Source organism: Labeo rohita, chromosome 9 (assembly GCF_022985175.1).
Source record: "Labeo rohita strain BAU-BD-2019 chromosome 9, IGBB_LRoh.1.0, whole genome shotgun sequence".
In the NCBI taxonomy this organism is placed as follows: Eukaryota; Metazoa; Chordata; class Actinopteri; order Cypriniformes; family Cyprinidae; genus Labeo; species Labeo rohita.
The window spans coordinates 24,828,204-24,851,668 of NC_066877.1; the positions used below are offsets into that span (position 1 = coordinate 24,828,204).

At 36.0% G+C, this 23,465-nt stretch overlaps 1 protein-coding gene across 5 annotated transcripts in view; it reads left to right on the top strand.

Moving 5' to 3' along the window:
- lrp1bb (low density lipoprotein receptor-related protein 1Bb) overlaps positions 1-23,465 on the top strand; it is a 355,559-nt gene that overhangs the window by 254,948 nt on the left and 77,146 nt on the right. For all 5 annotated transcript variants that reach the window (XR_007828439.1, XM_051119357.1, XM_051119358.1 and 2 more), the window contains 8 exons: positions 29-400; positions 5,444-5,633; positions 6,645-6,849; positions 14,553-14,745; positions 17,660-17,785; positions 20,129-20,257; positions 20,527-20,646; positions 20,982-21,095. Coding sequence is in view for 4 of the 5 variants with exons in the window: in XM_051119357.1 (XP_050975314.1) it covers positions 29-400; positions 5,444-5,633; positions 6,645-6,849; positions 14,553-14,745; positions 17,660-17,785; positions 20,129-20,257; positions 20,527-20,646; positions 20,982-21,095 (1,449 nt within the window). In the remaining variant the exon portion in view is untranslated. The remainder of the gene's footprint in view (positions 1-28; positions 401-5,443; positions 5,634-6,644; positions 6,850-14,552; positions 14,746-17,659; positions 17,786-20,128; positions 20,258-20,526; positions 20,647-20,981; positions 21,096-23,465) is intronic.

Below are 23,465 nucleotides of genomic sequence, written 5' to 3' on the forward strand. Positions count from 1 at the left end.
TGATGTTTTTACATGCTTTTGCATGCAGGCACCAACCCGTGTGCAAGGAGCAACGGAGGTTGTCAACAGCTGTGTTTTCACCTGGGCAGCGGAAGAAGGACTTGTTCCTGTGCTCACGGGTACTTAGCTGAAGATGGCTTTGCTTGCCAAAGATATGAGGGCTATCTTCTGTACTCTGAAAGGACCATCTTGAAAAGCATCCACCTGTCTGATGAGAGCGATCTTAACTCGCCTCTCCAACCTTTTGAGAATCCAGACTACTTCAAGAACGTCATCGCTCTGGCGTTCGATTATCGGCAGCAGACCTCACACCACAACCGCATATTCTTCAGCGACATCCATTTTGGGAATATTCAGATGATTAATGATGATTGGTCTGGAAGACAAGTCATAGTTGAAAGTAAGTCTAGCTGGTTTTATTGTAAGTGCTTTCTTGCAGAAATGGTTTTCAAGGGGTGTTCGAAAAATCCTAGTAATTGCTAGGCTTTTGTTGAGCATAAAAGATGTCCAAAGATGCTTCTTTCACAAAAGTGGGCATTTGTTTTTGGCTCCTGTCGTCATCCTGATGCAGACTCATTGCAGTGACCCACATGTTGTTTAATGTTCTGCTGCTAGAACCATTCTAGCCTCTTAGCAGCCATTTGTGAAAGGCCATTTGTTGGAAAGCGTAAGTGGCACTGCCTGTGATGTACAGCAAGGCCTCAATGCATCCAACATCTAGTAAAAGTGTTATAATAGCTGCCTCCATTTTTCTGCAACTAAATGGGACCAATTTAACTGTCAAAAAAGATGTTTAAAACACTGCATCTTTTTCTGTATCCCCACCCTTGATGGATTAAAATCGCTTGTCTCATTTCCACCGTCCTCAAACTGTAACAGAAATATGAGTGGAAGCGGGGTTATATTTTTCAAGATCCTGCCTGTCACTGTTGTTGGAAAGTTCAGAATATGGTTATTGATTTCCTCATGTGCGCTATGTACGGCAGACGTTTCAGCCGCAATCGATATTCACGTCTGATGGTGGCCTACAGTGAAAACCTAATATGCCTAATGACTGTGTATTATCCATTTACAATGTAATCAGACAATCATGACAGTTTTTAATATCAAACAACTCATGCACTACTTATTATGGCTGCACATACTGTAGTGCATGTTCACAGATGGACTTTCTTTCAGATCTTAATGTCGCTCACAATTTTAGATTCAGAACTTATACCGACAACGAATTAGGTTCAAATGGCAAATAATAAGACTTGTGAATGAAGACTTCTTGAATGAAATTGATAGCAGAACTTCTAGGGCTTTTATTTTTTAAGAAATAGTTATGTCACGATTTACTTTTATGGTATGATTCTTCTTTGAATCTTTAAAGCTTCAGTCCTCGGAACGTAAGTCATACAGATTTAGAACATAAGAGGAGTAAGTAAACATCTACATTTTTTGGATGTTTTTGGATGGACTGTCCTTTAAAATTTAAATACTATTTCTGTGTCCTAGGCAAACGGGAGGGGAAAAAAAAATCCTTTAATGCCTTTTCAGAACTTAGTAACCCAGCTCATTTCACTTTGCTGAGGTTAATGGGATGCAGATGTACTTAGAAAGCTGCATGATTAGTGCTTCTATCCACTTACAGTACTCTCTGAATTCTCTTTTACTAACCTCATTGCTTCTTAGGTATTAGACCTTTTTCAAAATTCACTTTTACTTAATTGGCCTCTTTTTTTGGTTTTGTTCTGATTCATCCTTGCCTTTGTTTAGCATATGTAACAAAACATCATTTACATCAATTAGATTCAGTTTTTTTTTTTTTTTTTTCTCAAGTGTATACTGAAAAAAAGAAAATTGCACGTTTGAGTGCACACACACACACAAACAGCAGCTATGGTTGCCAGAACTAAAACTGCTATAAATGTAAGGTAAGGTTAGAACTATAACAGTTATTTACTGTATACAGAAACATAGTGTTTACCAGTTAACAGGTTTTTGCTGTAATGTTTTTACAGTTTTTTTTTTTACTATAAAATCATGGTCATTTTGTAGTGTAGTGTTTGTTTGTAGTACCAGTACCTGTGAAATATCACTATTCTTGATAGGAATTTCAATATTACGGCTGAAACTAATATGCTGTTGAACACATTACCTTTTAAAAATAAGTTAAATATTTTATGCATTAGGGCTGTGTATTGCCAAGAATCTGGTGATACGTATCACTATACAGGGGTTGCGATACATTGCGATATTGTAAACAAGGCGATATATTGGGATTTTTCTTATTTTATAAATAGGACATAATTTTAGGAAAGCTGCAGTTAAGAACACACCAACATATGCAAACCATTCAATGTTACTGAATCACTTTTTGTGCAGTACGAGGAAAGGGGGAAAATAAAGTGCTTGGAAGATTCTTTAGTTATTAAATGTATAAAATATAAGTACTCTGTTTTTGAGAATCGATACAGTATCGCCAAACAAAATATCGCGATACACACGTTTCTTATATATTATGCATTATTAATATCAAATATAAACTAATTTAATTAAAACAATGGCATGCACATTTGTCAGTGAGATTACTTTATTAGCATAAAATGCATGACTGAGAAGTATGTCTATAATTAAAATTGTACAGGTTCTTTTTCAGCCTTAAGCACAGATTAAATATTTTGATACAAATCCAGCCTATTAATGTTCACTTGAGATATTTTTAAAGGAGAAGTGCATTTGACCATGCACGTGTACTTTTCATACCCCTGCCACGTTGTAACACTGTTCACATAGATATCCACCACCTCTATCCATTTGAGCATAAGTACCCCAGCCGGTGAGAGTAAGAGCGTGATGTTGACTACAGGTTGAAATGAGCTGGCTCTTTTGATGGCGTCTCCACACTCAAGTTCACTCACTTTCCCAGAGATGAAAGCCAATCCCAGGCACCTTGACTACATGCACACTTAGAGACGCATGCAAACACCCTCTCGGTTCTGTCACCAGGAGAGGGTGAGGACGTTAATAATCCGTATTTCCCTAATTAAGTCATACATCCCCTGTTAATTACTCCCTGGCCTCTCCAACAGTTTCTGCAAAGGCAAGCTGTCAGACACTTTTTATTGTGAATGATTAATTAGTGACGGATTTCTGCAGACCGTTCATAAAGTATTCTCTAAGATTTTTCAAAGAGTAGCATTTTTAGCTTTAAACAATTGCTATTTCACTGATGAATTTTTAGACATGACAGCAGACAAAGCCTAACCATTTTATAATGCTTAGTGAGATGTCGCTTTGATTGATTATGGTTTTCTGAACACGCTCACTGTGTGATTTCAATATCAAAGGGAATGCAAATAAAACAAGTGTTATGCTCAAAAAGGCTGATTTTATTTAAGCAAAAATAAACTAAAATAAAAAAAAAAATAGTAATATTGTGAAATATTGTTACATTTTAAAACAACATTTCATTTTAAAAGGGTCATCAGATGCTAAAACTCACTTTTACATGTTATGTGAACATAAATGTTTGTTGGCAGTGTGTGTACACAACCAGCCTATAATGATAAAAATCCGCCTAGTGGTATTTTTTTAATCTTTATAAGTAGTATCTCTTTTTTTTTTTTCAAATCAAGCCAATCTCAGCTGCTTGTCTATGTGACATCACACAGATCAAGGCCACTCCCACGATAGTTGATTGACACGGTCGTCTTACCTTAGACCCGCCCTGAGTGAGCTGTAACAGTCCAACCGCCATTGTTTCGACTCCGGTGCAAGGGAAGACAAGAATTTTGCCGATTGAGTAATTGAGGCATTTTGTTGTTGGATGTAATAATGAACATAGCAGTCATCATTTACTCCTAACATCTAAGCCGCTGAAGATTTTTGAAGCAAATGCCCCGTCCCTGATCTGCCTAAATGCGTCTGTTTTGGGGCGAATCATTCATAATGCAGCTTTAATTACAGCAGAAGTAAATATAAGAGTTTATATGCATCTTTGCAAATACCTTTCCTAATAATGTGCTAGTCAGCAAGTTTCATGGCTAAACGCGACTAAATGCGGCTAAAGTAAACAGAACGGCTCATCAGCCCACAGAAGGGAGGGGCTCATTAGCATTTCAAGGCAAATGCAACAAAATGGCTCTCTCTGAAAAGGGCTGATTTTGACAAGGTAAAAAGGGTGTTTTTTACGCTACCACTAAGAAATTTTAACCAAAGTATGTTATAGACTTCACATTAAGACCCTAACGAGTCATATCAGCTTGTGGAAAATGGGCATCCGATGACCCCTTTATACCCTATTTTGTTAACAAAGCTTAATTTTCAGCATCCATGAATTTCATGATTATGAAATCATGATTTTTCAGGATTCTTTGATGAATAGAAGGTTCAAAAGCACAGCATTTATTTGAAATAGAACTCTTCTGTAACATTCTACCATGCTAATACCACAGTTTCACATTTTCCATGCCGTTTTGGGAAAAAACCTGTGGAATTCTTTGAAATGTTTTTAAATGCTCCTACTATGCTATTTCAGGTTCCTAATATTGTTTTGGGAGTCTCCTACAAGGTTTACATGCATCCAAGGTCAAAAAAACGCTTTTGTTTTCTCAAAATATGGATTAAATATCATCTCATTTTCCAATGATTCTCAAATTATTCCTTTGAAGCAGTTCAAAGATTCATTTTCTCTAAACCCATTCTATCAGTGAGCCTACTCTGCTCTGATTGGTCAGATGGTCCAATGTGTTGTGATTGGTTTACCATGTACAGCGCTGGTTAGAAACGATATACCCATTGGCATAGTTCCGTATTTTGAACGCATGATAGAAAATATAAACATCTATTATTTATGATACTTACAGGTTGTGATTTAGTGGAGCCAGCTGATCCAAATAAACTGGGTACTGAGCCATTTTTCAAGTGATGAACTACGCGAGATTAGAGAAGCAGTCATCAGTAAAATGACGAGTTTGAGGGCAGGTCAAGTTGTTTTGTGGCCGGCCAACGTAGAACATAGGCGTAAATTATGCAAATGTGTTAACCGTGACATGTAGCCGTCACGGAGGTGGGATTCTAATTATTAACGCCTCGTTTAGGTTGTAAAGAGTCGATTCTTTATTTTGAGAGAGAGTAACATTATGCATGATGCACTTTCAGCTTCACAACCTTGCAGATCATTTACATTCACATACAGCTACGTTACACACTGCATGAAAGGCAATTGGAAATGGGCATAATAGGGGCACTTTAAAAATTATCTAATAAAAATAAATTAAGCTATAAATACTAAGAAATCATTCAAATGAAAGCATTAACACATGGTATGTTCATTTCCAAATTGTAATATCAGCCAACACATGCTATTATATCACCTTTTCATGTGACTGGATTCAGTATGTTTTAACCAATGGAAATGAAGCACAGTCAAACTGTAGTTTGTTGTTTTTTGTAGATGTGGGTTCGGTTGAGGGCTTGGCTTATCACCGTGCCTGGGATACGATTTACTGGACTAGCTCCACCACCTCGAGCATCAGCAGATACACAGTAGACCAGAGCCGACAAGGAGCTTTCACCAGGCAAGCTGTTGTCACCATGTCTGAGGATGACCATCCTCACGTCTTGGCCCTGGATGAATGTCAAAAGTAAGAGAATTTTTCACTCACTTGGGTATCTAATATTGTCATTCTGTAAAGAATACTGTCAAATCACAAAAATAACATTGAGCGTGTGAGCTCGAGTTTGTTGTCATGTGCATTGAAATGCTTATTTGCACTTCAGAACATTCAAAATGCCCAGTCATTGGTCATGTGATATGCAAGAACGAATGATGTTTAGTGTGACGCTTATAAAAGGTGCCATTTTCCACTCCAGCAGAGGGAAAGATTTCATTGGCTATAGACTAAACAAAATGGACACATTCACTTGATAGAGGAACCTTTGTCGATGCATACTGTGAAAAAAAATTGATTTTTATGTCAGGAGGAAGCATATTGACTTTTAAAATCGAGAGCAAATTGATTCGTCGCATGCTGGAAAACTGACATATGTGGTATGTCAATCATTCAAGACGGAAAACATTTTAATTAGTTTGACCTCGTCAGATGAGAAGGGCACTGTGTGAAATTTGTTGTGGACAGAATATTTTTATCCCTGACCCAGCAGAGTAGCAACTCTCCAGACATAGTGGATGGTATATGCACTTAAATATCAGCTCTAAAAGAACCGTTTGAGACTGATGAACAGCATTGATATTCAGAAAGATGTGCCGACCCTGAGTTCACCGACTACATTAAACCCTCAACCTTGGAGAGAATATGCTTACTCGGTAATCTGGCACTTTTTCAAATGGACTACAGACTGCTGTTAATTAGAATCTAACCTGAAATGATTAATTGGCATAGAATGTCAGCATGTATCACTAATTTTCAATTAGTCCGTGGAATTAGACTGTGAAAGGAATTTGTAAGAGGAACGTCAAATAGGCCCTGAGGCCTTTCTGTCCACTATTATTTGTGAAGTCAGTGATATTCCCCTGCGCCATATAGCCGGTTTAAAAATACCAGCAGGCGACAGTATTGAATCATTTTGTCTCGCTACTGCTGTCTGTAAAATCGCATCCATTCCCCTCTTTTTTTGTCCTGTGTATTTTGTAGCCTCATGTTTTGGACCAATTGGAACGAGCAGCGCCCCAGTATCATGCGCTCCACTCTTGCAGGGAACAACATGAAAGTCATCATTAGCACAGATGTATTCACTCCTAACGGACTCACAATTGACCATAAGGCGGAAAAGCTGTATTTCTCTGATGGCAGTCTAGGCAAAATTGAACGCTGTGAATATGACGGCTCCCACAGACATGTGAGTATTACTCTTTTTCTGTTTCATGATGTTTTGGATGTTTTTGATGTTTAAGAAACTCTTCTACAGCATGTATTCATGTAGGTAGATGCTAATTTCTACATATGTGGTATTGTGGTATTAAATGTGGTATTAAATATGTAATATTTTATCAGTTTTATAAAAACATTAACCAAGATTAATTTATTAATTCGCTGATCATTTACTCACTAACATGTCATCCCAAATGCTCATGTTTTTCTTTCTTCAGTCGAAAAGAAATTAAGGTTTTTGAGTAAAACATTCCAGGATTTTTCTCCGTATAGTGGACTTTAAAGGGGATCAGCCGGTTGAAGGTCCAATTTGCAGTTTCAATGCAGCTTCAAAAGGGTTTTACACAATCCTAGCTGAGGAATAAGGGTCTTATCTAGTGTAACGATTGGTCATTTTCTAAAATAATACTAGTGCTGTGTCCACAACTTCAACTGCATTACATAGTCATGTTGACATAGATGAAAGTACCGACCCAGTGTTTACAAAGCGAATGTGCAAAGAAAGTCAAAAGCCTATTACAAAATGAACTAACCACACGTGACCATTGCAACATGATTACTGTATGCGAAGTGTGAAGTCAAGCTAGTGCGAGATGAGCATTTGTGATTAAAAAGTATATAAATGACCAACTGGTTACTTACATTGAAGCTGCATTAAAACTGCAATTTGGACCTTCAACCTGCTGATCCCCATTGAAGTTCACTATATGGAGAAAAATCCTGGAATGTTTTCCTCAAGAACCTTTATTTTTTCAGCTGAAGAAAGAAAGACATGAACCTCTTGTATGAGATGGGGGTGAGTAAATTAGCAGGAAATTTTAATTCAGGAGTGAACTAATTTGGTTCACTTCCAGAGCAAAAATGTACAGATAATGTACACGCCCCGTTATCATTCAAGATGTTCATATCTTTCTTTCTTCGGTCGTCGAGATTTTTTTCTTTTTTTTGAGGAAAACATTTCAGGATAGTTTAATATAGTGGACTTCTGTGGTGCCCGCTAGTTTAAACTTCCACAATGCAGTTTCAGCTTCAAAGGGCTCTAGACGATCCCAGCTGAGGTATAAGGGTGTTATCTAGTAGGGGTGTAACGATACATGTATTCGTACCGAACCGTTACGGTACGGGCATCTCGGTTCAGTGCATGAGGCCTTACAATGAATACAGGCAATTCACCCTCAATCCAGAAGGGGGCTCCCGCATTAATGCAACTTTGTTTGATAACCGCCGGCAGAAGAACAGTGAATGCCAGGAGCTGCGCACTTGAAAATAAAGCCTACTAGACAGTGACCATGTGCTGATTCTGACAAAGGAGTATAACGTTACTTTAATGGCTTGCACGCTCAACTGTCTGCGAAATGAAGCTTTGTGCTCTTGTATACTACCTGTCTCATTCGGCACAAATTCAAATATCCCAAAATATTTCTATATTTGCGATGCATCTAAATGCTAAACTATTATTTATTATGTAAATTATAGACTTCAGTACTTCAGTCGCATTCTAACGGTGACACAGTGAGGCAGGTCGCTGATGTTTGGTTCACTGTTTTTTATTTTAATAAAGTACCAACTGCGTTGTCAAGTTAGCAATGCTGGAAGCCCGGAACTGATATGTTTTGTGTTTGTGTGCGCCGGCGCGATTACTTTAACTTTCCTCACCAGCAAAACCAACTTAAACAAAGAACAAATAGAATGTCGCTTTCTGCCATTTGAGTTTCCCTTCTGTCACAAAACTGAACTGAAACTCTGCAAATATAGCCTACGTTACATGTCGCACAGTTTTTTCCCTTGTCTGTCAGTTAACTAAATTAAATCTATTTCAAGTATTTATTCCTTGTATATGTATTGCAGATTTTATAGCCTACATATGACATTAATTTGATATAATATTTAGTATTTTCACATGTAGGTGGAAAAAAATTGTAATTTGTACTACTGTCTGTTTAAAATAAATGAAAAGAAACCTAGCATAGTAGATTTGATTTTTTAATTTTTTTTTTTTTCGAAATCATATCGAACCATGACCCTCGAACCGAGGTACGTACTGAACTGTGACATCTGTGTACTGTTACACCCCTATTATCTAGCGAAACAATTGGTCATTTTCTAAAAAAATTAATAACAATTTATATACTTTTAACCTCAAATGCTCGTCTTGTCTAGCTCAGTACAGTTAGGGTATGTTGAAAAACTCATATCTCATTTTCTCCTCCAACTTCAAAAGCATCCCACATCGCTGCAGAACTACCAACTGTGCAAAGAAGGTCAAACGCCCTTTATAAAAAAAAGTAAAACAGCGATGTGGGATGATTTTAAAGCTGACATACCTCAACCTCCTTGAACGGGATTGCACAGACTACGCATGCACATGGCAGAGCTACACAAGACAAGCATTTGAGGTTTAAAAATATATATATATATTTTTTTTTTTTTTTCAAGAAAATGACAGATCGTTTCACTAGATAAGACCTTTCTTTCTCAGCTGGTAACGTTTAGAGCCCTTTGAAGCTGCACTGAAACTGCATTTTGGCAGTTGTGAGCACCATAGAAGTCCACTATATGGAGATAATTCCTCAAAAAAATTTCTTTACAACTGAAGAAAGAAAGACATGAACATCTTGCATGACAATGGGGTGAGTACATAATCTTCAAATTTTTGCTCTGGAAGTAAACTACTCCTTTAAGCAAATTAATTTATTATATGCTGATTAATCAAATTGATCACGATTACTTGCATATCAAAGTTTGCTGAGAAAAACCTAAAATGAAGATACTTCAAAAATGTTATTCTTTTATTGTTTTTTAAGTAATTAATCATGTTTCAGTTCATTTTGCATTTTTTTCTTTTTTTTTATTGTTTAGCAATTAGGAAGTGCTTTTGATTAGTGGAAATAACAACCACCAGTGGTAGTAAACCCTACTCATTTTCTAAAACATAAACCGCAATTGGGTTTTGCAGTGGGTCACTACATCTAGACGGTAATGACTTGATGACCACCCAAAGGACGGGCAACCCTCTGGAGCTGTTAGTGTCCACTGATGCCGGGTCCATTGACCCTTCACAAGATTAGCTTAATCGTAATGAATTATCCACTTTGAAGAAACATGACAAAGAGTTAATTAGAGTTCCTCAACCTCCCAAACTAAGCGCACTTCTGGTAATGAAAGCTTATTTTGAGACCCCTGCTGGGCCGTCCTATCAACTAGCCAATTAAACTGTGAAGAATTAAGCAAAACTAAATCAACACGGCTTTTGGCAAACTGCCTTGCAGTTGGAATCTCCCAACTGGTTTTACCAAAAGGGTTTGGGAGTGGAAGCTTAACGGTACGCATGGTTAGACTTTCTCTGATGAAACACAATCTGTCACACCGTGAGGTGCCATCATTCATATCACATTCACACAAAGAGGACTATTATTATAGATGTACATTCTTTATAGTGCCCATCAGAGCTGCGGGCAATTGCATGTGGCTATAGCTGTTAGCTGAAAACTCTATTTGACATCTATTTGATCAGATAAACAGAGATAATTAGTGCTGGAGCAGAACGCTTGCACCTCTAAATTTAATTCTGAATCAATATGCTCCATCAAAAACCATCTGGCATGCTCCTCATTTTTCCTCCCCTCTCGGATCTCCAGTTGTTGTTTGCTCAAGCTGGGCTCTCTTAATCAACACCTGTCCTATTTTTCCCACCATGGTGGCAGGGCTAATGTGATCACGGCTACAAGCGTGTTCCTGTTAATGGTTGGGTCTCCAGAGCTGTGGGACATCCTCCCGCCCCACAGCCTGGAAACTCCCAGAAGGAGTCGTGTGATGTATATCTGTGTCCGTCACCATGACACCTGCATTAACACTCACAGGATCTGGGCTAAACTGGCTGCTGGGGGATTATTTAAAGCACGTGTCCTCCACCTACACATTCATTTTAGTTCCCTCAAAGAGACTTTTCAGTGCTTGTCAGAGTGGGTTTTTGTCTCTTGTTTTAATTGTTAGCCTATGGTTTGATCCCTGTGTAAGAACTGGTGGCCTAAAACTATTGTTTTTGCATGTTTTGCAATGACTGATAATAGCCATTGAATATTTGGCTGACATTTTAGGATTCACAATATATCATTACCATACCATATTAGAAATTTCTTTTAATTTGTGACCCTGGACCACAAAACCAGTCATAAGGGTCAGTTACAACATCTGATACCTGAATAAAAAAGATTTCCATTGATGTAAGGTTTGTTAGAATAGGACAATATTTGGCTGAGATACAACTATTTAAAAATCTGGAATCTGAGGGTGCAAAAAAAAGCAAATTTTGAGAAAACCACCTTTAAAGTTGTCCAAATGAAGTTCTTAGCAATGCATATTATTAATCAAAAATGAAGCTTTGATATATTTATGGCAGGAAATTTACAAAATATCTTCCTGGAACATGATCTTTATTTAATATCCTAATGATTTTTGGCATAAAAGAAAAAACATAATTTTGACCCATACGGTGTATTGTTGGCTATTGCTAGAAATATACCAATGCTAATTGTGACTGGTTTTGTGGGGTCAACATTTATCTTTTCGGTCAATATTGGATATTTAGCAATGCATGTACATTTCTCCTGGTTTTACATTTTGCGGTCATCTTTAGGACATTTAAATATTCAAAATATTCAAAAATGGACAATCAGAGAATCCACTCACTGCTCGAAATGCAGTGCATTCTGCAACCACACACGCAGCAGCCTATTGCTTTTAGTAAAAATAACAGTGGTTTTTGAATGTTGATGCTTTAATAACAAATATTTTATCGAGAGCATTTATGCTGGGATGTTAATGTAATAATGTAACTAGTAATGTAACTAATTACTTTTGAAATAAAGCAATCAGAACAGTAATTTGATTACTTTTAAAAGGAGTAATCAGTAATCAGTAATTTGATTACGTTTTCAGAGTAACTTGCACAACACTGGTCTGGACTATGTCTGTATTTTCTCCACTGGAAACTCCTGTCACCAAGACAAATTCATTTTGTGTGTAAAAACACTTGGCAACAAAACTCTTTCTGTTTCTGATTCTGAGGATTGTGAGGTCTAAAAGCAACTGGCTCAAATTTTGGATTTCGACAGGCCAATATATATATATATATATATATATATGTATATATATTTATATTTGGACGCTGACACAATTTTCATAATTTCGGCTATGTATGCCACTAGAATAGATTTAAAATTAAACAATCGAGATGAAATTGAAGTGCAGACTTCAAGCTTTAATTCAAGGGGTTGAACAAAAATATTACATAAAATGCTAAGGAATTATAGCCATGTTTTTGTTCACAGACTCCCCAAAATTGGACAAGTAAATATAATCATGTTCATTGGTAATATTTTGTTGAGAATCCATTGCAGGCAAAGACTGCCTTAAGTCTGGAACTCATGGACATCACCAGAGACTGGGTTCCCTCCTTTGTGATGTTTTGCCAGACCTTTACTGAAGCTGACCTCAGTTGTTGTTTGTTTGTGGGTTTTTCTGCCTTTAGTTGTGTCTTCAGCAAGTGAAATGCATGCTCAGTCAAGTTGAAATCAGAAGACTGACTTGGCCATTGCAGAATATTCCACTTTTCTACTTTCAAAAACTCCTGGGTTGCTTTTGCTGTTTGTTTTGGGTCATCGTCTGTTTGCACAGTGAAGCGCCGCTTTGCTCTATTTGACGGAATCTGGGCAGACAGTATATCCCTATACACTTCAGAATTCATCCGGCCACTTCTGTCACGTCATCAATAAACTCCAGTAACCCCATGCCACTGGAAGCTATGCGTGCTCATGCCATCTCACTGCTCCACCTTGTTTCACAGATGATGTTGTGTGCTTTGGATCGTGAGCTGTTCCAAGCCTTCTCCATACTTTTTTCTTCCTTTTTTTCTGGTACAAGTTGATCTTAATTTCAGCTGTCCAAAGAATACTTTTCCAGAAGTGGTCTGAGTGTTTTAGATGTTTTTTTTTGGCAAAGTCTAATCTGGCCTTGCTTGCACCTTGTGGTTTACCCTCTTTATTTGCTCTCGTGAAGTCTTCTCTTGATTGTAGAATTTCAGAGTGAGACGCCTACCTCCTGGAGAGTGTTCTTCACTTGGCTGGATGTTGTGAAATGTTTTTCTTTACCATGGAGAGGTTCATCCAGTCATCCATTACTGATGTCCTCTATGAACGCCCAGGCCTTTTTATGTTGCTGAGCTCACCAGTGTTTTGTTTTTCTCCAAACTGTTTATTTGGGCACTCCTAATGTTTTACTTGCATGCAGAGCTTTTTTGACCGCATGATGTGGCCTCAGAGCAACAAATACAAATGGCACACTTAGAATCAACTCCAAACCTTTTACCTGCTTAATTGATGTAGCAAAAATAAAGAAACAGCCCACAACTGTCCATGAAAGAGCTTTTGATGAGACTACCCTCAGATCAAAGCTCAGAGTGTGCACTTTAAGCCCGTATTCATTATAAAACGGGTAAAATAATAAAAATGTGTCATTGTCCAAATATAAATGGACCTGACTGTGTATATATATATATATATATATATATATATACACACACACACACACATATGTCATTTCACAAGATCAAAACATCATTAAACCACTTCGTCAGATTTAATCCATCTTTGCGGATGGTGGAGAAATGCTGATTTTTTTTATTTAGTTCTAACAGCACTTATTGCGAGCAGCGCTATATATGGACAAAGCGTTATATAAAGGCGCTTCAGAAAATGACAAACGAATAAAAGGAGCTGGATTCAGCCTCATATTCCATGAACTGCTCTAACAAAATCCAAAATTAAAGCTCAATACACACAGCCGTATTGCGCCATCAGCCAATTTCACAGCGAGGTTTCTCTGCCGTCTCACAGAGGATGTGTTAAAGCGGACATCAGGCCGTGATATTATAATTATACTGGACCCTTGAACTTGGCTTTATGGACCTGCCTTGAACTTGGCATGCAGTATTGCACCAATACCTCATTTGAAGGCGCGGTTTCTCGGCCGTTTCAGCATACTTTAAACGGACATAAGGCCGTGATATAGGTAGAAAAGCCCATATTTGAGCAAATAGGTCTTTATTAAATCATGTGCATCCATACTCTAATTTTCTTCACTGTAAAATTGCAGTGACAGACAAAGGAAATAGTTATAGTTTGCATAAATCGGACATTGTAATGCACACACATGAAAAGTTTCTTGTGTATAATACAATGTATATGTCCAGTTGAAGTCAAAAGTTTACATACACCTTGCAGATTCTGCAAAATAAGAGGGCAAAAATAAGAAAAATGCACACATCTTCATTCTGTTCAGAAGTTTACACCCCTGACATTCAAGTAACAACACAGTATTAAGAATCAAGTGTATGTAAACTTTTGAAAGGGGGCATTTTTATAAATTCAACTATTATTTTCTTATGTGGACTATATGTTAACATCTTTTATGTGAAATATCTTATTCAGGTCAGTACTAAATATAAAATAACATGCATTTTTTATGATTCCACTTATTTTGGTAAAATAATTCACATTTTGCAGATTCTGCAAGGTGTATGTAAACTTTTGACTTTGACTCTATATACTACATATCGAAAATATAATCTGCAAGCAGATGCTTTAAACCTTACCTTTTGTTCTTTGTCATCAGGTGATTGTAAGGTCAGGTCCTGGCACATTTTTTGGTCTTGCTATCCACGGAAACTACATTTTTTGGTCTGACTGGACTCGACGGGCTGTGTTACGGACCAACAAGTTCACCGGAGGAGATACTAAAGTTCTCAGGGCTGATATTCCCCACCAGCCAATGGGAATTATAGCAGTTGCCAAAGACACTAATAATTGTAAGTATTCCAAAATAAATAATTGGTCTCTGAAAGCGGCCTCTGAGACTTTTCATATATGTGTTGCTTACGTTGAATTCACAGTTGAGCTTTCGCTGGGGGTGGCTCTTTTTGATTTCTAAGGAATAGTGGGAATGATAAATTAGAGTGGACTTATTTAGTAACCAAGCAAACTAAATTGGAGACATAATTAATTTAAAAAAGTATCTTCGAGTCACAGAGGATGCTCTGAACTGTCGCAAATGTGAAAAGTAGGACATTGGGAAATCGGTTTAAGAGACTCCCGACTGTTTTTGTTTGTGAGCCTGCTGTGAGGGGTTTTCTCCTCTCATTTGTTTGATCATACCATATGATTGCAGCTGTCTGCCCCTAAACCATTTATACCTAAGGAATGTTACCAGTCAGCACCGCCAGAGAGAGAGGTGTTCATTCGAAGACAGATGTGAAGATAACTGCTGTTGTGATCAACTTACAGAAATCTTTCTTTCATCTGACACTGTGCCAAGTTAACACACCACGTTTGATTTTTAAGACTCGTTTCCATATTCATGCTGAGTCACAGCACAATGAATTAGAGATGCTGAGCTCTTCACAGGTATGGGTGCTTCATACAGCTCCCAGAGGGGCAATGTTCTGGAGTCATAACATTTCCTGACAGTCTGGATGTTCATTTAAAAGTTCTTTGACTGCTAGTGAAAAATGTTTCTATTTAGATTTTTTCATGATACATACATATTGTCTGCATCATCATTTGAGTAAATGAAATATTTTTTATTTTTTTTTATCTCTTTAATGACAGCAGTCAGGCATCCTGAGCTGAAAACCTGCCTGGTTTGAGAACAATCCAAAGAGCATCTTGTGCTTTAATGGAAGCGAGAACATCTGACATCTGTTAACTCATACTGGAACTAAAATAAACACCATAAAAAATCTGAATGTGAAATAAAATAAACTTCAACTGAAATAAAAGAAAAAAATATATAAGAACTTTTTTTTTTAGATTTTCTCAGCAACTTGTGTCATTTTAAATTAGTTTTACTTTATGTACAAAAATAACTCAAACTAAAGAAAAAGAGAAAATGTGAAAAATGCACAACAAAATTACTAAAATGCCATAAAAAAATAAACTTCAACTGAAGTAAAATAAAATATAAGAACTGTTTAACACTTAGCAACGTGTCTTAGTTTAAATTAGTTTAACTTGTGTTACTAAAGTAACTAAAACTAAAACCAAATTAAAAATGAACGAAAACTATATAGACGCTACTTAAAAATATCAAAAATGCACAACAAAATTACTAAAACACCATAAAAAATCTTGTGAACACCATTAAAAATCTTATGTGAAATAAAATAAACTTAAACTGAAATAAAATAAAATATAACAACTTTTTAAGACTTTGTCAGCAACATCTCAATTTAAATTTAACTTGATGTAGTAAAGTTTAACTTGATGTACTAAAATAACTAAAAGTAAAACTGAAATAAAAATGTATTAAACTATATAGACACTACTAAAAATGTCAAAAATGTACAACAAAATTACTAAAACACCATAAAAATGATTGTGAATCTTATGTGAAACAAAATAAACTGAAATAAAATAAAATATAACAACTTTTTAAGACTTCGTTAGCAACATGTTTCATTTTAAACGAGTTAAACTAGATGCACTAAAATAACTAAGACTAAAATAAAGACTAAAACTGAAATAAAAACTACATAAAAATGTCAAAAATGCACAAAAAATTACTAAAACACAGTAAAAAATCTTGTGAACCCCATAAAAAATCTTGTTACATGAAATAAAATGAAATATACAAACTTTTTAAGACTAATAACTAAAACTAAAATTGAAATAAAAATGAATAAAAACTATATAAACGCTACTTAAAAATGTCAGAAATGCACAACATAATTACTAAAACACCATAAAAAATGTGTTATATAAAATAAAATAAAATAAACTTAAACTGAAATAAAATAAAAGTACTTTTTAAGACTTTGTCATCAACATATCTCATTTTAAATGAGTTTAACTTGATGTACTAAAATAACTAAAATTTACAAACTTTAAATAAAAATAAATACAAACGAAATAGACAATACTTAAAAATGTCAGAAATGCACAACAAAATTACTAAAACACCATAAAAAAAATTTGTGAACACAATAAAAAATCCTAAATGTGAAATAAACTTTTTAACATGTCTCATTTTAAATTAGTTTAACTTCATGTACTAAAATGACTAAATCTGAAATAAAAATGAATAAAATTATATATTATAATATATATATATTATATATATATATATATATATAAATGTCAAAAATGCACAACTAAATTATTAAAATTTTAAAAATTATTAAAACAGAAGATCTAAAAATCCTAACACTGATTCAGAATTTTAATAAAAACCATAATAGTATCTCAGTAAAACACTGGTGCAAAGGTCATATGTTTAATGTCACAAATCCTGTTTATTACATTAATTATATTTATTTCCAATGTGGTCTCAAACTTTTGGACCGCACACTTTTAATTTCCAAAGCCCAGCAAAGGAAAAACTGTACAGTTTCTTCTTCGGTTTAAATGAGATTACACTTACGTTTTAAATTTTTAACAACTTTTTTGTTTTGCTTAGGAATTGCACTTTGCAGGAACTCCAGGGTATTCAGTGAATAAGCCCCTGATGTACTGCATTTGTCAGTGTATTTTAATAGTCAGCTCTTTTTAAGAAAGCAGACCTGTTTTTAGCCCAAAGTTTTATAGATTGCTCACTTCAAAGACTTTGGAATGACTTTTCTCCATGTTCTTGTTTGTTTGCTGTTTAATATTGTTATTTAGCGCTTTTTAATATACTCAGAGCGCTGTTGTGAGGGTACGTGATGTTCTCTTGTCGTTGTGTTTCAGGCGAACTATCTCCATGCAGGATTCTGAATGGTGGCTGTGGTGACCTGTGTCTCCTTACTCCAGATGGCACAGTCAACTGCAGCTGCCGAGGAGAGCGGATACTGCTCGATGACAACAGATGTGTGTGTAAGTTTCGCCATGCTTCCCTCAGACTCTCAGGGAATATGAGTCTGTCCACCTCAGAAGCTTAGCTTGATTTATTCCAGCATTTATTTTGTATTTAAATGAGAAGTTCACTTCCAGAACAAAAATGTAAAGATAATTTACTCACCCCTTTGTCATCCAAGATGTTCATGTCTTTCTTTCTTCAGTTGGTAAGAAATTATGTTTCTTAAAGAAAACATTTCATTAGTGTTCTCCAGATAGTGGACTTCAATGGTGCCCTAAAGTTTGATCTTACAAAGTGCAGTTTGAATGCAGCTTCAAATGGCTCTAAACAATTCCAGCCAAGTAGAGATGGGCGATATCTTATCGTTTGCGATATACCAGAAAAAAAAAATTTCCCCACGATAAGAATTAGTCTTCCCGCAATAACAACGATTAAGTCTAGTTGTTGACATATTTTTGTGTGTGACAGTACGGAGTGACATGCTAACGGCGGACGTAAAACTAGTAGCTCCAATCTGAAACTGTGTTTTGGTCAAAACTGTGCAGTGCGACAAAAATCGGTCTGAGCCCTAAATAACATTAACTGCACTAGTAGCAAGTGTGTGATTCAGTTTTGTGTGTATTTGAGCCTGTTTACAAACCTGTTGACCAACAAAGATATAATTTATTGACATGCTTTTTTCCCAAATTACCTTATAACATAGTCAAGTGTTTGAAATAACCTTTTGCGATCAGACGTGGCTTCATATCACAGAATGGGGCAGAAATCATACTATTTTATGGTATTATAAAGGCTATGTCGATTAGCATTGCATTATAAATATACTTTATCCTTATAAAAAAAAAAAAACAAGATTGCTTAAAGAACACAGACAAACCATGTATTGTAGCAGTCGTATGTTTATTGTCTTCAAGTTTCCTCAGTTAAAATTCCTCTATCTGCATTTTGTTCAGCTAAAGCGATAGCTGGATTAGAGATTCCTGAAGCGTTGTCAGTACTATTACTTCTACTATAAAGCATACGTGGAGTTTCTGTGCAAGGGCTTGGTCGTCTTAATGTTAGGAGCTTCCAGTACAGAAAGCACAAATAATGTAATTCACTTTCCAGTGAATTAAACAGTCATTACATTACGTGTGTACTCAGTAATGCCCACAACACCCTATTTTGGTTAAAAATAGGAAAGATAATGGCTGCGTCCGAAAGCTCTAAAATGCTGCCTTCTGAGGCAGCATTCCAAGGCAGGAAGGCATCAAGGAACGTTCGAATCCAAATTCTGCTTCACTTTCTGTCTCTGGAGGTACCTTCTTCTGAATGAATCTACTACTCATCTGAACCCTTTTAACATTTTTGTAAAATACTATTATTAAACAATATTATTTATTATGCTTTTTACATTATTACTATTCATAAAGCATATTATGGTCAAGATGTCATCTATTATATAAAGTAACAAGTTTACTTTCACCAGAATATCTTTATTTATAAAGCCTATATGACGCACACGCACAGAATTCGAAGGCAGCGAAGGATACATCAATGATGTCTAGTATTTTACAAAATGTTAAAAGGGTTCAGATGAGTAGTAGATAAGAATAATATTTACAGTATACTACCAATAGTGGCTAAACAGCCACTGATAACAATGACCTGTTCTGCAATAATACTTGCAACAATGCTTTTATTTTTTAAGCAAAAAATGCCATGCTCTTCCGTCTTTGCTGATGCACAGACCTTTAATGACAATGGCATTGAGGTCTTTATGTATTATTAAATAATTTATACATAACTGTTTAAGATCGTTTTTCTACAAAATGTACAACTTAACCGTTAGGTAACCTAGCAACGACTGCACGAATTCACAGAATTCATGCAGGCTTAGACAAGATGAGCTTTTGAGGTTAAAAAGTATATTGTTCATTTGTTTAGAAAACGATTGGTCGTTTTGCTAGATAAGATCATTTTCCCCGGCTGTGATCGTTTAGAGCCATTTAAAGCTGCATTTAAACTGCATTTTGGAAGTTCAAACTTGGGAGCACCATTTAAGTCCATTATATGGAGATAATTCCTGAAATTTATTCCTCAAGAAACATAATTTCTTATCGACTGAAGAAAGAAAGACATGAACATCTTGGATGACAAGGGGGTGAGTAAATTATCTGTACATTTTTGTTCTGGAAGTGAACTTCTAATTTAAGTAGACATCGCTGTGGCTGTTGCTCCGAAGTTAGGGATTTCAGCTCTTCCTGTGCTATTTGTGCATGGACATGATACTTCATAAAAATGTTAGTTTTTTGAGAAAAGGCGTGCTTTTGGATCAAAGACACTAATTTTTGTCATATATTTTGTGTTCTCTTTCATAGCAAAAACATCCTCTTGCAACATCCACACTGAGTTTGAGTGTGGAAATGGGGAATGTATAGACTACCAGTTAACATGTGATGGAATTGCCCACTGCAAAGACAAGTCAGATGAGAAAATGCAATATTGTGGTAAGTAGCCGATCACAATGCTTTGCCGTATGTACTCCCCGCTCCCGCATCACGAAAGCAGTAAGCACGCAGAATTGGTTTAAGGTGGCAGTTCCATTCCCTGAGGCTTCAACCTAATAAAATGAGCCGCTTCTCCTTACTGCTTTCAACCAGAGGAGCAAATGGGAATAAGCCCAGAGCAACAGAAAGAGTAAATAAGAGAGAGAATATGAAGCTTTTTTTGCCCTGATGTGAAAGATTTGCTGTGCCGTTGCTTTCCGTATCGCTAGACAACAGGAGCTGCCGAAAGGGTCATCGTCCTTGCTACAACAGGCGTTGTGTGGCTAACAATCGCTTTTGTGATGGAATCGATGACTGTGGAGACAACTCAGATGAGGCGTTTTGTAACAGTGGGTATCTTGTCTTGACATTTTGCATATAAATTTCACTTAAGGAAGTTGTTTTTTTACAGTCTATAAAGGAAAATAGGCAGCAAAAAAATATTGTGCCGCTAGAAGGTTTATTTCGGACCATGTTAGACCTAAAAAATGACACGCAATTTTCAAGCTGTGAAAGCATTTCACAAGTCATTTTCTTTGGATGCCGTCTGGAAGACCCTGTTATCATCAGTGAATTGCGGTGCATATCATACAAATATCAGCGCACAATATTTCATTCATTTAAGCACACGTCCAGGTGCCTTAGTCTCTCCGCTCTCAGTGTAAATGAAGTGTCTCTGTTCCAGATGTCACGTGTGCTGCGTCTGAGTCATCCTGTCAAGATGGAACATGCATACCAATATCCTCCTGGTGCAACCAGGTCATCGACTGCGCCGATGCCTCGGATGAAAAGAACTGCAGTAAGGCAGCGCTTCCCGTGTTGCAACGCAGCACACGTTCTCTTTATCCTACTGTAATAATCAGTGCCTTGACATATCAGACTATTTTAGACTACAAACGTAATGCATTCCTAGATAGAACTGAAGATAAATCAATAAACTGTCATTAAAGGGACAGTTCATCCAAAAATGAAATAAATGTCCTTCCAAAACCTTTATGACTTTTTTTCCTCAGTGGAACAGAAAAGGTAATATTGGAACAGAATATCCTCTCCATGCTTTTCCAATATAATGAAAGGGGACAAAATGACAAAAGTCACCATAAAAGTATTTTAAAAGCAGGTCTGAGAGTCTTTTGTCTATTACTTTAAGTCTATTTATGTCATGTGGTATATTATTTTAGTCAAGTTTAGTATATTTTTAGTCTAAATTAAAGAGATTTTAGACTTAGAGATTTTAGAGATACATATTTACCCACCCTCCGGGCATTCTTCAGTAGGTGTATATGACTTTCTTCTTTCAGACGAATGCACTCAGAGTTGTATTAAAAATTATCCTGGCTCTCCCAAGCTCTGTCATGGCAATGGGTGGGTGTTTCTTTTCAACAGTCCAAAACAAGTACAATAAAGTGCGTCCATCCATAATAAAAATTGCCTCACACAGCTCCTGAGGGTGAATAAAGGCCTCCTGTAGCAAATTGGTGTGTTTTTGTAAGAAAAATATCCATATTTAAAACGTAATAATCACTTTAATCTAGCTTGCGCCAACTAGTCGTACAAGGAAGCAATACCGGACGTTATGATGTCTGCGTTGCACAGGGGCAGGTGAGAATTGGCGAACAGCCCATGGAGAAACCAAAACAAAACAACAGTAACGAATTAGAACTACAAAACAAGAATTTGTATAGAAAAATGTTGGAGGATTTCGATATAAACCAAGAGGGAACTTCCTTTGCTGAAGTAAGGAAACATTGCTTCCTTTGCTTCTGTAAACAAACGTTGGATTTCATGAGACTCATAGGCAAATGTGCAATGCCGACATCCTATGTCATCAGTTGGCGCAAGCTAGGTGAAAGTGATTATTATGTTTTAAATATGGATATTTTTTTTACAAAAACACACTGATTCGCTACAGGAGGCCTTTAATCACCCCCTGGAGCCGTGTGAGGCACTTTTTATTATGGATGGATGCACTTTATTGGACTTGTTCTGGACTGTTGAAGGGAAACGCCCACCCAATGCCATGATAAAGCTTGGGAGAGCCAGGATCATATTTAAATTAACTCCGATTGCATTCGTCTGATAGAAGGACGTCATATACGCTCGAATGCCTTGAGGCTGAGCCAATAATGGGCTAATTTTCATTTTTTGGGATTACAATGCCTTTAAGTCATTATTCACTGAAAATCTTCTATGCTGTAGCTCTCAAATCAAATATGGCACCATTGACATTAATAACATTAGAGCCAGTTGTGTTTGGTATTGATGTTTTTGTATACCGTACGACTTAACCCCTAACAAGTTTAATTCACCATATTAACAGTAAATCAAAATCTAATCATGACAAACTATATACCTTTGGAAAGGTCTAAGACTTCTAAATAGATATTTTACCATTATTTTGTGTTATAAATTATGTAGGAAAAGTAATAGATTAATTTATGACAAGAGTGCAGCTCAAAAATCTACATCATAACAGGAGTTCTGACCTATGTCACGCAAGACTTTCTTTGTTGCCTTTTTTCCTATCACACTTTAGAAATCAACAGAAAATATATATCACTTGAAAACTTGAAATCTCAAAATTCATCCTTTGAAAACCATTTTAAAGTCAGACATGGAAAATGTACTTCAAAATCATACTAAAAAATGTTTTTGTTCATGAATTATAAAAATGTAACTTTGGAAAGTGCATTTTCTCGTCTATGTTCAAAAATGGGAGTGTCTGATAAAGGGTTAAACCATTTCTGTCTATTTTACACAAAAAGCTATGATAGTAATTTTATGAAATATTACAATTTATGGTCTCTTTTTATATAAAGTGGCCTTAACTACTGTTTACTTACATCAAAAAAATATATACTATTGAAATGATTGTGTTCATATTGTATTGCAAAACACATCTGCTGCTATTGAGGTCGGGTATGGGTAAGGTTTGGGACAGGTTTGGTGGTATGGGTAGGTTTAAGGGTGGGTTAAGGTGTAAGGGATGCGTTAACAGTGAAACTATAAATGTACTTACAGAAATTTATTACAGATGTAGTTACATGCAGGTTATTAAAACAATTAAAATGTAAAAACAATAAGTGCTTTGTATCAAATGAGTCATTTAAATGTAAGTACATAGTAATTAAAATAAATACATAGTAATTAAATAAGTATTTTTTGCTAC